Source organism: Pipra filicauda, unplaced genomic scaffold, assembly GCF_003945595.2.
Source record: "Pipra filicauda isolate LSUMZ 115617 unplaced genomic scaffold, ASM394559v2 scaffold292_size926685_pilon, whole genome shotgun sequence".
Taxonomy (NCBI): Eukaryota; Metazoa; Chordata; class Aves; order Passeriformes; family Pipridae; genus Pipra; species Pipra filicauda.
In genome coordinates this window covers 389105-402337 of record NW_024104412.1, presented here as the reverse complement: position 1 = coordinate 402337, position 13233 = coordinate 389105, and the positions used below count along the sequence as shown (strand labels likewise).

The following is a 13233-nucleotide window of genomic DNA, read 5'->3' as shown; positions in this document are numbered from 1 at the left end:
ATTTAGGTCTTACATTCTTAAAGCAAACAGCTTGAGTGTCTCCACACACTACTGAAATTCAATAGTATTATTATTCTTATAAGAATAATGCTTGTCTACATATAAGACTCTGGAGGGAAATACATCAGAAGTGAATTTGTTTACAGCACAATTAACCTTATGTTAAAAACATATGAACAAGTTTTTTCAGGTAAAATAATCTACCACACAAAAAGGGCTGAATTATCCGAGTTTGTGGGAGCAATCGGATGTTGCTTTATGTACTGAATTTCTATCTTTCTGTTCTAAAGTAACCATTGGAATAATTTTCTTACAGAATGATAGTTGCTATGACAACCATAGCAAATTTTCCTTTTCTGAAACAGATGTCTCATTTAGTTGAAAATTAGAATGTGAAAAACCCATGGGAAAAATTAATTCAAACTTTAACAGAACACTGACTACAATGTAATCTCTTATAGGTTAACCCCTTAACATCTCTCTGCACTCTTCAAGTAACCTTCTCATAAATTCTAATTAAACCAGCTTAACCTCCTAGAAATGACCTTCTTAGCTATCATTAGCACTTTAGTTGTCTTTGAAAGGATCACTTCTGTTACAATAGTAACAGAAAAAAAGTCACAGTAAAAAAATAATGGTCAAACATATTACCACTTTAATTACTTATTAGGTTCTTTTTTTTCTTTTATTCAGCTACTACTGGAAAGAGCCAACACGCAGTCCAAGAATTCTTTTGTCATTTAAATGGGACATAACTTGGTTTCACATGTGATCTGCCATAAAGGGTGATGCACCACACAGATCTCACCTGTCATTTACCTGAAAACTGAAGGTTTTCCATTCTCAAAGCACCTCAATCTGCTCAGCAAAGACACACACAAAAAAAAAGGATACTTGATGGGGGGAACTATCAACGTACATGGATTTTTCTATTACAAGCAATGAGAGACTGAAATTTGATTCTCCATTACCTTGATTAGTAGCAAAAAATGCAGGAATAAGCCACAATGTGCAGATCATTGTACATCCTAATTTCTACAGTTTCCTACATTCTTCTTACTGTTATAACTAGCTACACTCCTGTGAGCATGGGTATACAGCACTATATGCAATATATACCTTCCTTATCTGCCTGCTGTTCACATTCTTCAGGTGTTCATATTTGACATTCCCTATCACGTGAATTTAGCTGAATTTACTCATTTTTGCCTTTTTAGCCTTTCCTCAGTAAGTAACTAACTAGTTTACTGAGTTGCTTTTCTCCTCTACTTTCTCTCCAAGTAAGGATTCACAAAACCTTTTTTTTTTTCCTTTTTTTTCAGTGGGTTATTGGCCATTTCAACATCTAAAGTAGTTGTGAAAAAACACTCATCTTTCTGTCTTCCCGGCACAAGAGGACCATCCAAAGCAGGCAGGGACAAAAGCAGCTCTCAGGTCACAGGTGCTAAGAATAATTAGGAGGGCATTGTTTGCTTATGGGCTTTGAAATATTATTCAGCATCTTGGCATCTGAGCCAACGGCACAACTGAGGCCTAAAGGAAAACAGGTTTCAGAGGTTTTGAGGAGCATGAGGAGATTTATATTAAGATTAACTTCCATGTGAGAGAGACAAGGGTGGTGTGATTTTAGAGACCAAGTATGAAAGCAGCGTACAAAAAGAATACAAAGAAACTTAAATTCACTCATTCATAACATTGGAACCAGTTCTTTTTTAATGAAGTTTAAGGCCTTATAACTAATAAATGCAAACTCATCTCATTCCATTAAACTCAGATCCTCTATCACTCTCCTGGCCATCACAGGCAACATTCCTTCCATGGGGAGGGAAGTCTGCTGAGTTTGTGCCTTACTTGCTTTGCATCCAAGGTTGTCACTCTTGAAACTCTGAATCAAATTAAATTATTGTTTTCACAAAAGGAAGGGAGGATAAAAATCAAGAGTGTGGTCCTTTTGTCATTAATTATTTCTTTTGCAATTTGAGTTGATGAAATCATTCCTCTTTTGTTTAGGAAAGGATTTCATACATCTCTGACTGGAAAGAAGAAAGAATGAGCTGTGACTAATAGGAACCAATATTTCTAAACATTAATCTGTTATAAAACAATGAAAAATGAAATGAAATCTCCTTTATCTTCGTAACAAGAAAACAAGAAGGTACCAGGTAAGGAGAAAATTTAATGAAAGACTGAATTTAAAACACACCAACACCAAATGTAAATAGTTTATCTCATTCTGCTGGAAGGTACATCATAATATCCCATCTGATTTTTTTTTAAAAATAATAAAATAACCAAAACAAAGAAAGGTAAAAGCTAATTTGGAATAATCAGTCAAAAGATTCAGTGCTGAGGGTACAGATGTAGAACTGTACAGACTTTCAGTCTCATTTTAAATGTAAAACTTGCCTTGAATGGGCCAACCTGTAAGGAAAAATAATCTGAGGCCCACCTATGCAGGACATCTTTGTGGTTATTCACTGTTAGATGACCAGGCAGCTAAAGAAAAAAGAATGTTCTCCCACACCTCCCACTCCAGTGTTTCCAGGAGTCCCCTAAGAACAAGAGGTTTGCTGCCTGAGGAGATGGAATATCCCTTGGAATGGAGATGCTACACTTGTGGGGTCTTTTTTTTTTCACAAGGAGGGACTCTCCTAGATGAAACATGACTAAAATATAGGATATGTAATAGGTGCACTGAGAATCAATAAAAAAGGCCCTCACAGTAGCCACTTCTCAGTTTAGTAACTTAGCAGGTTTACATTCTTTTCTCCAAATACCAGGAATAATTAGGCCATATGGACTAACTGGCTGCCAGTTCTTTTCCAATTTTCCTTCCTTTTTATTATTTTACCTTTTTTTTTTTTTTTTTTTTACTTAGCAAATTCCTAGCCATTTTGAGTTAAACAAGCATGAAAATGCTTCCAAGAGTAATAAATTAATACGACGTGTGTGCATATATGCGTGAAGTGTATTATTTTTAATGTTTTCAATTTAGCAACAGACAAACTTACTTCTTGTTTGAAGAAGCACACGCTGACACTTCTACCTGAAGTGAACAAAATCCAAGCAAAGTTCCAAATTCATGCTTTCCTGCAGTCCTAAATTCAGTCCACAGTGGTGGAAACCAGCTGCTTCCATACAGCTTTCTATATCAAAAAGGTACAGGTTTAACCCTGGATGCTCCCTCAGCTAGCCAGAGATCTGAGATACCTTAAAAAAAAATGTACTTATCTGATGTAAATTACATCATTAGAAATATTTGACACACACAACTGTAATACTGGGAAAGCTTTGTCTGGACTCAGGAAAAAAAGGGGAGTTTACAGCCTTTGGAAGCAGCCCCTCAGGACCACAAGGATGTTGTGAGGTTGTGCAGGGAAAAAATTAGAAGGGCCAAAGCCCAGGTAGAACTTATTCTAACTACTGCTTTGAAAGACAATAAAAAATGTTTCTATAAATACATCAGCAACAAAAGGATGGCCAAGGAGGAACTCCATCCTTTACTGGATGAGAGCAAGGAAGGGGGAAAAGGCTGAGGTACTCAATGACTTCTTTGCCTCAGTGCTAAACAGTCAGACCAGTCGTCCTCAGCCCCCTGAGCTGAAAGACGAGCACAGGGATCTTAGAAGCCTTTTCCAACCTAAAAAACTCAATGATTGGCTCCAATTTACTTTCCTAGCAGTGAAGAAAATCCTCATTTTAATTCCTTTTAAACAATGCTAATTTATCGAATAAAATAATTTATGAACAGCAGTTCCAAAGGAAGTGTTCTGATGTTAAGCAGTTTCCCAACAAGTGGTAAATTACTTTTTCCTCTTAAGATCTGGTCAGGGAAAAGAGAAGGAGCTCAGGCAGCTGTGTTGCAGTGAGTTCCTGTGATGGTGGCTCTATTTACAGTTTTTCAAGTGGAGCACAACGTAAAGCCACCATCCCCTTCTTGATGTAGTAGCTGTGTAAAAAACCCGGGGTAAAATGCAGATATTCAAGCTGCTGTGAAGCAGAGAGGCTGATTCTCACCAGGTGTAAACGGCTCAAAAGCTGGTGGAGCCCTGCCAAGTTACTCCAGCTGAGAATCAGCTCGGTGTAGATCCGCTCCAAACCAGCCAGCTATTTGTGTTTCTCTTGGAATGTCGCCAAAGGGCTCATGGAAGTGCCCAACTGTGTTTACATCTTTGAAACATCCCGAAATTGCCGCTGTCTGAGACTACACACCAGACTACAGATAGAGCTGGGAGTCCTTTTGTTCAAGGGGGAAAGAAAAAAAAAGGTGGGGAGGGGAAATAGCACCAAAACAACAACAACAAAAAGCACTTGAAACTTTAAAATCGGCTCTGTCTCATAAAATTAAACTTTCGAGCAAACGCGAAAAATAAAGAGAAAACTGCTGGGGGGGGATTGCAATTTCACTCTCGTGGTTTATGAACTGCAGGAAAGTGAAGCCAATTCCCTGTAGTGAGATTACAGGTCTCCTCTTCTATAGGTCTTAAATTAAAAACCAGCCGAATCCAAAGTGAGCTAGTTTACTGGATCAGAGGATTCAATTATTTCTGCTAAGTAACTGAATGTGAACTACTTCCTTTCAATAATACACAACTAATAATTACTGCCCAAGAAAGGAACTTTTTTCCTAGCAAGCTAATTAAACTAGAGCAATGCATTTTTCAACTGCTCTCGAATTCATCTAAAGTGAGAAACATTGCAAAGCAAAGAAATGCAAATCCCCACTCACATACAGAAACGTAAAGGCACAGAATGTTGCAAGAAACTGGACTGGCCCAAAAATGTTGCGTTGAAATCAACCTAATTTGTGGTCTATACAGGTATTCCTAGGACATAGTGGAGGAACACAACTGCAAAGTGGATGCAAAGCACTTTTGGATTCATTTACTGCTTCAGCTCCCCCTGCAAGAGGTCACTGTGAAATGTGTTGGAGAACTGATCCAGATCCCTCACCCACAGAAGTAACCAGGAGGTGTCTAATTTACTGATTTTCCTCTATTGTGACTCCTCTAGGACTGAGCTGTTCCAGACTCTTCAGCCCCAGGCAATGCTTGGAAGAAATTTTATCTGAGAGAAAACATTTTCTGGAATGTTCATTAACAGGAAAAGGAAAAAAAAAGGATATTCTAAAGTGCTGTGACTTTAAAAAAATTCCCCTGGGAAATGGTAAAATCAAATTTCTCAGGAGTGGCTAATAAGTAGGATTTATTGCCTTGGTTTGACTGGGATGATATTTATGGACTATAATAGGGGTAGTTCAATCTACATTCTCCATTCACATGGAGAATTATTTAGTTTATAATAGTTAATAACAGTTTAGTTTATTTAGTTAATAACAACTATATTCTTTCAACATGGTATAGAAAATTCACCTGGAGTTGAGATATTTTTATGTTGTTCCATACACATTTTTAAAGCAACGTTAATGACTCTTGCCAATTCATTGCAGTCACTTAATTTGTATGAAAACATTCATTAAAGAGGCCTCTCCTGGATTCAGTATGATTGCTCACAAAAGCAACAGCACCTGTATACCCAATATCTGCTGAATGAGATTCACACTTTCTATATTCCCAAGTCATGCAAAAAAAAAACAACAAAAAAAAAAACACTTTCCCAGACAAATTTATTACATCAAATGCACCAATTTTAGCAAAAAAAAAAAAAAAAAAGGAGAAAAATGATCCAGTGATCTGTTCCTGATATTAAAAGAGCCAGAATGATGCACCCTTAAATCTCACTTTCTGCTGAACTTAATAGATCAAAATCATTTTGCAGGAAAACCCATGCTTATGATCTTCCATATGCTGCAAACTGAACTACAGTGCATTGTGGTTTTTAAGTGTTTTTAGAAGCAGCACTTCCAGAAGGGAAAATGGTTTCCTGTAAGTATGAAAGAGGAAATAAAAACACCACTCCAGCACTCTGTTAAAATACAATTAAACCAGTATCTATGTGCCTCAGGCTGATAATTAATATATTTTTACTGGATGATGAACTTGGCTTTCTCTCTTCTAAACATGCTGCCATTTCTTACACATCTGTCACAACTCACCTACCTTTGAATGCCTGAAATAAAACACCCTCAGCTTTCTAACCCTAGTAATGCAGCCACATCAGGCAGGTTCAGATGCCAAATTTCCCTCAAAAATGTCTGAAACTCGAGATGCCTCAATTCCAAATAATGAGAGGAGTCTCTTATTCCCACTCATGACTTTCATTTTCTTCAAGGAACACCTCAGTCTACCTAATTTAGGTGGTCATTTACTCACTTCTATTGCCTGCCTTAAAGCCACCAATTAAAAAAGCTCCAAATTGTTCCCAACTTTAACAATCAGGCAACATCCACCACTTTTAAAACACATTTATGAGCAACCAAACCCAAGCATTCTCCAATACATCCACATCCAGGATTTCTGCATCTGTCCATAAAAAACTGTAGCACTGACAGAGCCAGATATCAAAACAAGCCACCTGCCCTAAAATCTGCTGTATCTGAAGTTTGCAAGAATTTTACAGGGGTATTTAATTGCCTCAGAAGACTGTACAGAAGCAAATGCACCTTGGTTATTTGTGTTTTTATCTTCTGACAGAGTGAGGGTGCAGAAAGAAGAGAACATAGGAGGATCAGGTATTTTACTTAGAAAAACTTCTAATATGGTTTTGTCCAGTAACACAAACTTTGAGTCTCTATGTATTTTAGTCATGTGCAAGTCACCGAACAGGGTTTTTTTGCAGATCTGAAAGGGGGCATAAAAAAAAGGATCAGAGTGGTCACTTTGAGGCAGAAGTTCTTGTTTTGTGTGAATTTTACAGGGAGTGAAACCCACAGTAGAACAAGTATAACGCTCCTGCTCCCAACTTGGGAGGTAGATTATATTAAATTAAATCGATATTTTATTTTAATACAGTTTCATTTTAATTGATGTTCACCTCAATGACTGTAAAGATTTCTACCAGGTCTGGGAAAATAAACATGAAGCGATTCATCACTGGCAAAAGCAAAGCGTGTCCCTCTCGTGGAATGAATCTATAAATCTTTGCTACATTATTTTACTGATGGAAACTGAGTTCAGTGAGGAATGAAAGAGGCTATTACAGCTGTTCTTGAGAAGATGGAGGAGGAAGGGGCTGAAATGGAGACCTTGGGAATGGATGGCCTGGAGTCTGTGTGGGACAAAAATAAGGAGAGAAGCTCCAAAAACCCCAGAGTCCAGCCCAGGCACCTGTCACTGCAGGGAAAATGGTCACAAATGCCACTCTGGGCTGATATTAATATTTGCTCTGCCATCTTCCCTGACTGGGAAATGAAACTTTCTGGAGCTCCAGAAGGCCTTTAACAAAAGAATGAAGGAGGAAATGAGAATACATAGACACTAGGAAAAAAATCCTAATTCTGCCAAAAGAAAAATGAGGGGTTCTGTTTCCCAGGGATAGAGCCCTCCAGATAATCAAAGCCAAGTAAAAATCCACCGTCTGGGTAATGAGTCTGGAGACAATCTCATCCTAAAAGGCTTCTTTAAGCTAGCCAGGCCAATATGTCATTTAGAATAATGAAATTGTCACATGTTTGCAAGAGGGCTTTGACTGTCCTTTCCTTTCACACATGGTGGGAAATGAAAAAAAGTGCTGGAGAAGATAAAATGCTCTCCAGCCCCCTTGTACGGCTGTTTGGAAGCAGGAGGACCAAAGTTTCTCCTGCAGTTGTGTACAGTTCTTAGAAGGATTGTGGAAATTCAGTGGCTACTGCCACTCGTATTTCTCTTGCTCTGTCAAGTAAAATGTGTCTCATCCAGTCACTAATGCACAACAATCCACCTCCTAATAGAAAATGCCCCTGGAATTCTTGCCATTTTTCCCAAGATCAGAGCAAATGCACAACTTTTCCATAAATCTGAGGCGGGGGTGCAACATCAGACATTGGAGGAACAGCCACTATAAGCTCTGCCAGACACAAAGAGCTTCTGATTATTGATCAGGGGGCAGTTCATTAGTGTTTAAGTCTTATCATTAGTTACTGCACAAAACAGGTGAACAGAGAGACAAATTACTCACTGAGCTGTAAAAAACCCAATGGGAAAAAAACACATGGCAAGGCAGAGTGAATTACTGGAGCCTTTTACAGCAGAGGTGGCAACACTCCTGATGTTCCCACGCCCAAGTATGAACCTCAGAGATGTGTTCTCATGTTGATACATAAAAGCACATGCACCTTTCTAGGCGTTTATTTTTACATGGCAATTCTGAACATTGGCTGTAAAAGGAATAACATACACTTGACTCATTCAGCAAGCACAGCAGATCTTGTGCACTGATCGCATCAGGAGTTTTTCGTGCAAAACCAGTGTGTAATTGTGCAATTAAAATCTCTAGCAATGCAGAAACAAAAGTGGATGGTGCAGTCTGCCTCCAATCCAGCTGCAGCTAACACTAAAACTCTTACCTGCAAGATAAAAACACGTTGTGGGGTTATGAACTACAATAGAAGGCTGAAAATCTATGACTGAAATACTCACTAATCATGTACTAATATGGTTTCGTGAATGATGACATCACAGAGATAGGACAGAAACCTAAAGGATGGATCCTCTGCCACCTCTCTGGTATTCCTGCTTGCTTTATCTGTACTTCTATGTCACCATTTTTTTCTCTTACTGAAAAATAAATGAAACCCCTCTGGAAAACGGCTTTGTCTTTGGGAAGGCTTAGCAGCCAAAATAACACTATATTGAATTAATATACATAATTACTTTGGCTATTCTATCTGCTTGACTTTTCTCACAGCAGTTCAGAACAAACAAGGGTGTTTAAAAGTACTTCCCAACCAGCTGCTTTTCCATTTTACAATAAGTGCTCCTGAGGAACTAAAGTCTTCTCTTTCACATTCACAGCAACTACAGCTAATTTCTACACAAGATTTGTTCTAGGTCTGTGAATATGAGCTGGGTTTTGCTGGGATGAAACAAGAGTGCATCTTCCTGCTACAGAAAAATATAAAAATCAGGGTATCCTGATTGGAAAAGACCCAACAGGGCTACACTAAAAGGGAATGCATTAGGAAGAGCATTCCCAGCAGGTCAGGGAGAGGATCCTCCAGGAAGGTTGGACCAGATGACCCACCGTGGTTCCTTCCAACCTTCTAAGTTATTATACTTCTTTTCCTTATCATCTATACTGATAATTTGTGGTCCAAGATACCAGTGCAGCAAATACTAATTCCTAAGTAGCTGCTTTAGTGCATTGCAAACTTGCATTTCAAAATGACTGCTCAATGACAAGACGTGCATAATTAACATTTAAGACTGTTAAATTTTTGTGAGTGAGTAGAGGCTCGATCTGGCACTTGAAATCTTGCCTTTGAAGCTCAGGAGAGTCAGAGAACTGGTGTCTGGGACAAAACAGTGTCCCATTTCTTCTGTGCAATTAAAAACAACCACTGAGTTTTAGATAATAACAGAGGACAAAATACCCAAGTGCTATTAAAAATATTTAACCACACACAAACGGTACATATTTAAAAGACCTTAGAGACTGACATGTTATGCAAACCAGTAGAGATCTCATGGTTTAATTTGCAACTAAAACACGAACATTTTAGTACATTAGTACAATCTAATGTGTATATAGGTTATAAATATATATGTGTGTGTGTTTGTGTTGTAGGTTATACATAAAAATGCAGCTGGCTACAGGCAAAAGACAATAAGTTAGTGCTGGCTGGCCCTCACTCAGACCCTACTCCAGTGTTCTCAAAGTCCTTTGCAACTATTGATTAACCTGTTTTATGCATCTCAAGCTTCTAATTATTTATAAAAAGGATGAAGTAACGCTGATTAATTATAAAAAGGATGAAGGTCAGCACTGTAACCAGAAATGGAAAGGCAGGATTTGGGGCCCCACTCTTTTAGGTTCCAGATAGCTCACCTTCTAAATGTCATGTGTGGACAGCACACCTAAACTGTAATCTGGAGTTCTTCAATTAAACAAAACCACTCAAAAAGCTAGATGTGTATTTTTTCAGAGGCAGGAAAATTACTGTAGGATACTAGACAGGCAACTGCTTGAAATTTAGCTTTGAGTTCTGAGATCTTAAAGAACTCTAAATTTTGAAGTCTTCACTACGCCCATAAGCACTTTCTAAAGGACTGGCTTTATGATGCGAGGGCAAAAAAAGAATCACCACAGAAAGTTCAGCAAATTTCTGTGGTTTTTTAGAGCTTACATTACCAGGGTGTAGAAAGAAACTGATTTCCCAGAGAGGCTGTGACAAAGCTCTCTTTTTAGGGTGAATGAAGCCCAGGGACAGAAAGAGCTGCTGAAGAACAGTAGTGATCAGCAGGCACAGACGTGTACTACAGCCTGAAATCTAGCAGACAGCTAGTTTAACCCACACAAAAGAGCTGCTTCTCTTCCCAAGTTTTCTGGCTGGTGGGTTGGCTGATGGGACTTTGCTACTTCTGCATCTGCTGCTCTGATGGATTAATGACAAGCCACTTATTACTGCCATTATTGTCAGTGTTGATGTTTCCACTGGACATGTCACCAGCTGGCATGGCAACTTCATTCAGCACTGCCTTACAGCAAGCAAAAAAATCTCCCAGTTTGGCTGGAAGACTTTCATCAAGACTTTCTCCCATATGGAGTAAGCAAATATCTTCAAAAGACCTTGCAACACTCATCTTCCAGGACCATAAGGGGGTGGGAGATGAGTTAGCAACGCTGTGAAACATGTAGTGTGGAAGTTGAGATATAACCTGAAGTTGCATAAAAGATGGAAAGGAAAGCAATATTTTTTTTTTTTCCTTGAAGAACAGGTCATGCCAGATAGCTCAGACAACTTGTGCAGCGTGACAGAATTTGTGCACAAAGGGAACGTGGCAGATCTGATTTTGCAGAAACAGTATTTATGGGTTAGTGGGTGGACAAAAGTTTCCTCAACAGATTTTTGCAGATCTAATCATACACAGAAAGTTCAAATGGCTCCCTTTAGCCTCTACTTAGTGCTGCTTTATAGATAGTGTTTTGCTTTAATTTAATTTCTCTAGACTTTTAATAAGACTTTTGGTACTTTAGTGCCTGGGAAATTATTCCTGACACTGGAAATATGGTGCCTTGGTTATGAACACTGCAATGAAGATATGAAGTTGCCAGACATATTGTAAACAGAGCATAATTACACTACTTAGAGTTGAACATCAAAATGGGAAGAGATGCCAAGTGGCATTTCTCAAAAGTTAATATTGGGACTGATACCATCTAATATCTTCCCAAATAATTTGGAAAATGAAGTAAAGTGCACGCTGACTGCATACACGGGAGATGCAAGAGGAAGATGAACTACAGCACAGCAGGTGGGGAGGTTGAAAAGAAGAACCAGAAGGATCTGGAGATCTGAGAGGGAGAGAGAGAAGGGTGCACTTAAGAGGGAAACTATTTCATGTAGAATAATAAGCTTAGAGAAAATTAACACCCATCTCGAGCAACCAAATGGGAAAACGCCAATTTTCATTAAAAAAAAAAATATATATCCAAGAGATTTCACAGTTTATTCACACTGAAACTTCACATTGGGGTACATGCATCAGGTTTGACAACTTGTTTGCTACATTTCAGCCTGATGTGATTTTAAAAGGAAGAATAACAGATTCCCTTCACAACCTGCCTTTTAAAATGCAGTTTGACTTATTTTAAACGTATACCAAATGCTCAAAAAAGACCCAATTTACAGTCCTGTTAGCAGAAATAACACAGAGTAATGTATCATCAGGAAGAGACACAGAAGCAGCACATACAAGGTCCAAGGTGGAAGTCAGGAAGCCAAAATCCAAGTGTCTGATACTGTCAAGGACTTCTAAGTGTCCACTGTGCAGTAGAGCAAAACTCATGAAATACACTGATTTTTTGACTTTAGAAACTCAGCTATACCTTGGAGAAACCTATTACTCTATAAAGGAAAGATTCTGAGGGATTTTTTTTAAAAAAAGGCCTTCACAAATGCTGAAATAAGTTAAATGACTACCGTATACACTAATGAACCTTAAATATTGTCTGTAAATTAACCATAAATATTACCTGTAAATTATCTATCACCTGCAAATTATCTATTCAACATTATCTGTAGGATAGAAATTGCTAAAAGGATGTACCCTTGCAATAAAAATTAACCTGTAATTAGATAAACTCACCAAGGATAGAAAACATACTTGCTGACACAAAAGCCCCCTACATGGACTATGCTCCTGGCTGAGAGTTTGAAGAGCACACTTGTCTTTTCCCCATCATTATTTGGTTAACCATACCCCCAGAAAAGTACATTATTTTGTCACAGGAATGATTCATTAGGAGAAAATTACACAAACTTTATCAAACTGAGTGTTACTTTTCTTCCTAACACAGCAATCCAAACAGAGCTGATGCACACAAAACGGCCTGATGTGACAGCAATCAACAACAGTATTTTTAGGTATGCTTAAAAACCTGCTTACCAAGGGGAGCCATATATTCTGAATCCCCTCACCGTCACTTCAGAGTCTTGAAGATAGATGCAGTTTGTTAGGAGAGACTGTACATTTTCATAGCTCTCTGGCTTCAGCTTAGAAACAGAGGGGAAATAGTAAAAGTCCTGCTTGATTAAGTCAGCCATGAATTCCTGGTCAAAGGTCAATTCATGATTTCCTGCTATCACAATCTTGTATTCATAGGGCAGGCTACCTAAAACAGCGAAAAACAAACAAGTTACTTGTTTTATGGAAGATCTGATGGAAGAAAACAGACAGACAAACTGTTATTGATTCCTGTAATATTCTCACATACTTGAAACGATAGAGCACGTCCCTCCTCCACGTTATTGTAATTCCTGGTGATTCCAGGTAAATGACATTACTGCCTCTTCCATGGCACACTGTGATTTAGCACGCTTAGCATTAATGTGTTGAAATTACTTTCAACTCATCAACCTTAAAAACCAGTCTGCAGACTTCTGCTCTACTATTTACTTCTAGTTAATTGCCATTTGTGCTGCAAGTATCATTTACTGTGACAGTGATGATAACTCTTCGACAGAAATTAGGGTTCAAAGAAGATCAGCTTCGGAAAATCGTGTCAGCTCCCTTCTCCCAGAGCTCAGGTCTTTGTCAGCTCGTGCTGAAGAGCTCTAACACCCTCACAGCTCGGGTCAGCCAGAGGGGTCTGCTGCCCTCTTTGCCCTGACATTAATATCAAGCCTTCAAGGAA

General features: G+C 38.5%; 1 protein-coding gene across 5 annotated transcripts in view; it reads right to left on the bottom strand.

Annotated features, from left to right (window-relative positions):
- The window catches only part of MPPED1 (metallophosphoesterase domain containing 1), a 60034-nt gene that overhangs the window by 16003 nt on the left and 30798 nt on the right, over positions 1 to 13233 (bottom strand). For all 5 annotated transcript variants that reach the window (XM_027730157.2, XM_027730156.2, XM_027730159.2 and 2 more), the window contains one exon: positions 12486 to 12711. In XM_027730157.2, coding sequence (XP_027585958.1) covers positions 12486 to 12711 — 226 coding nt within the window. The remainder of the gene's footprint in view (positions 1 to 12485; positions 12712 to 13233) is intronic.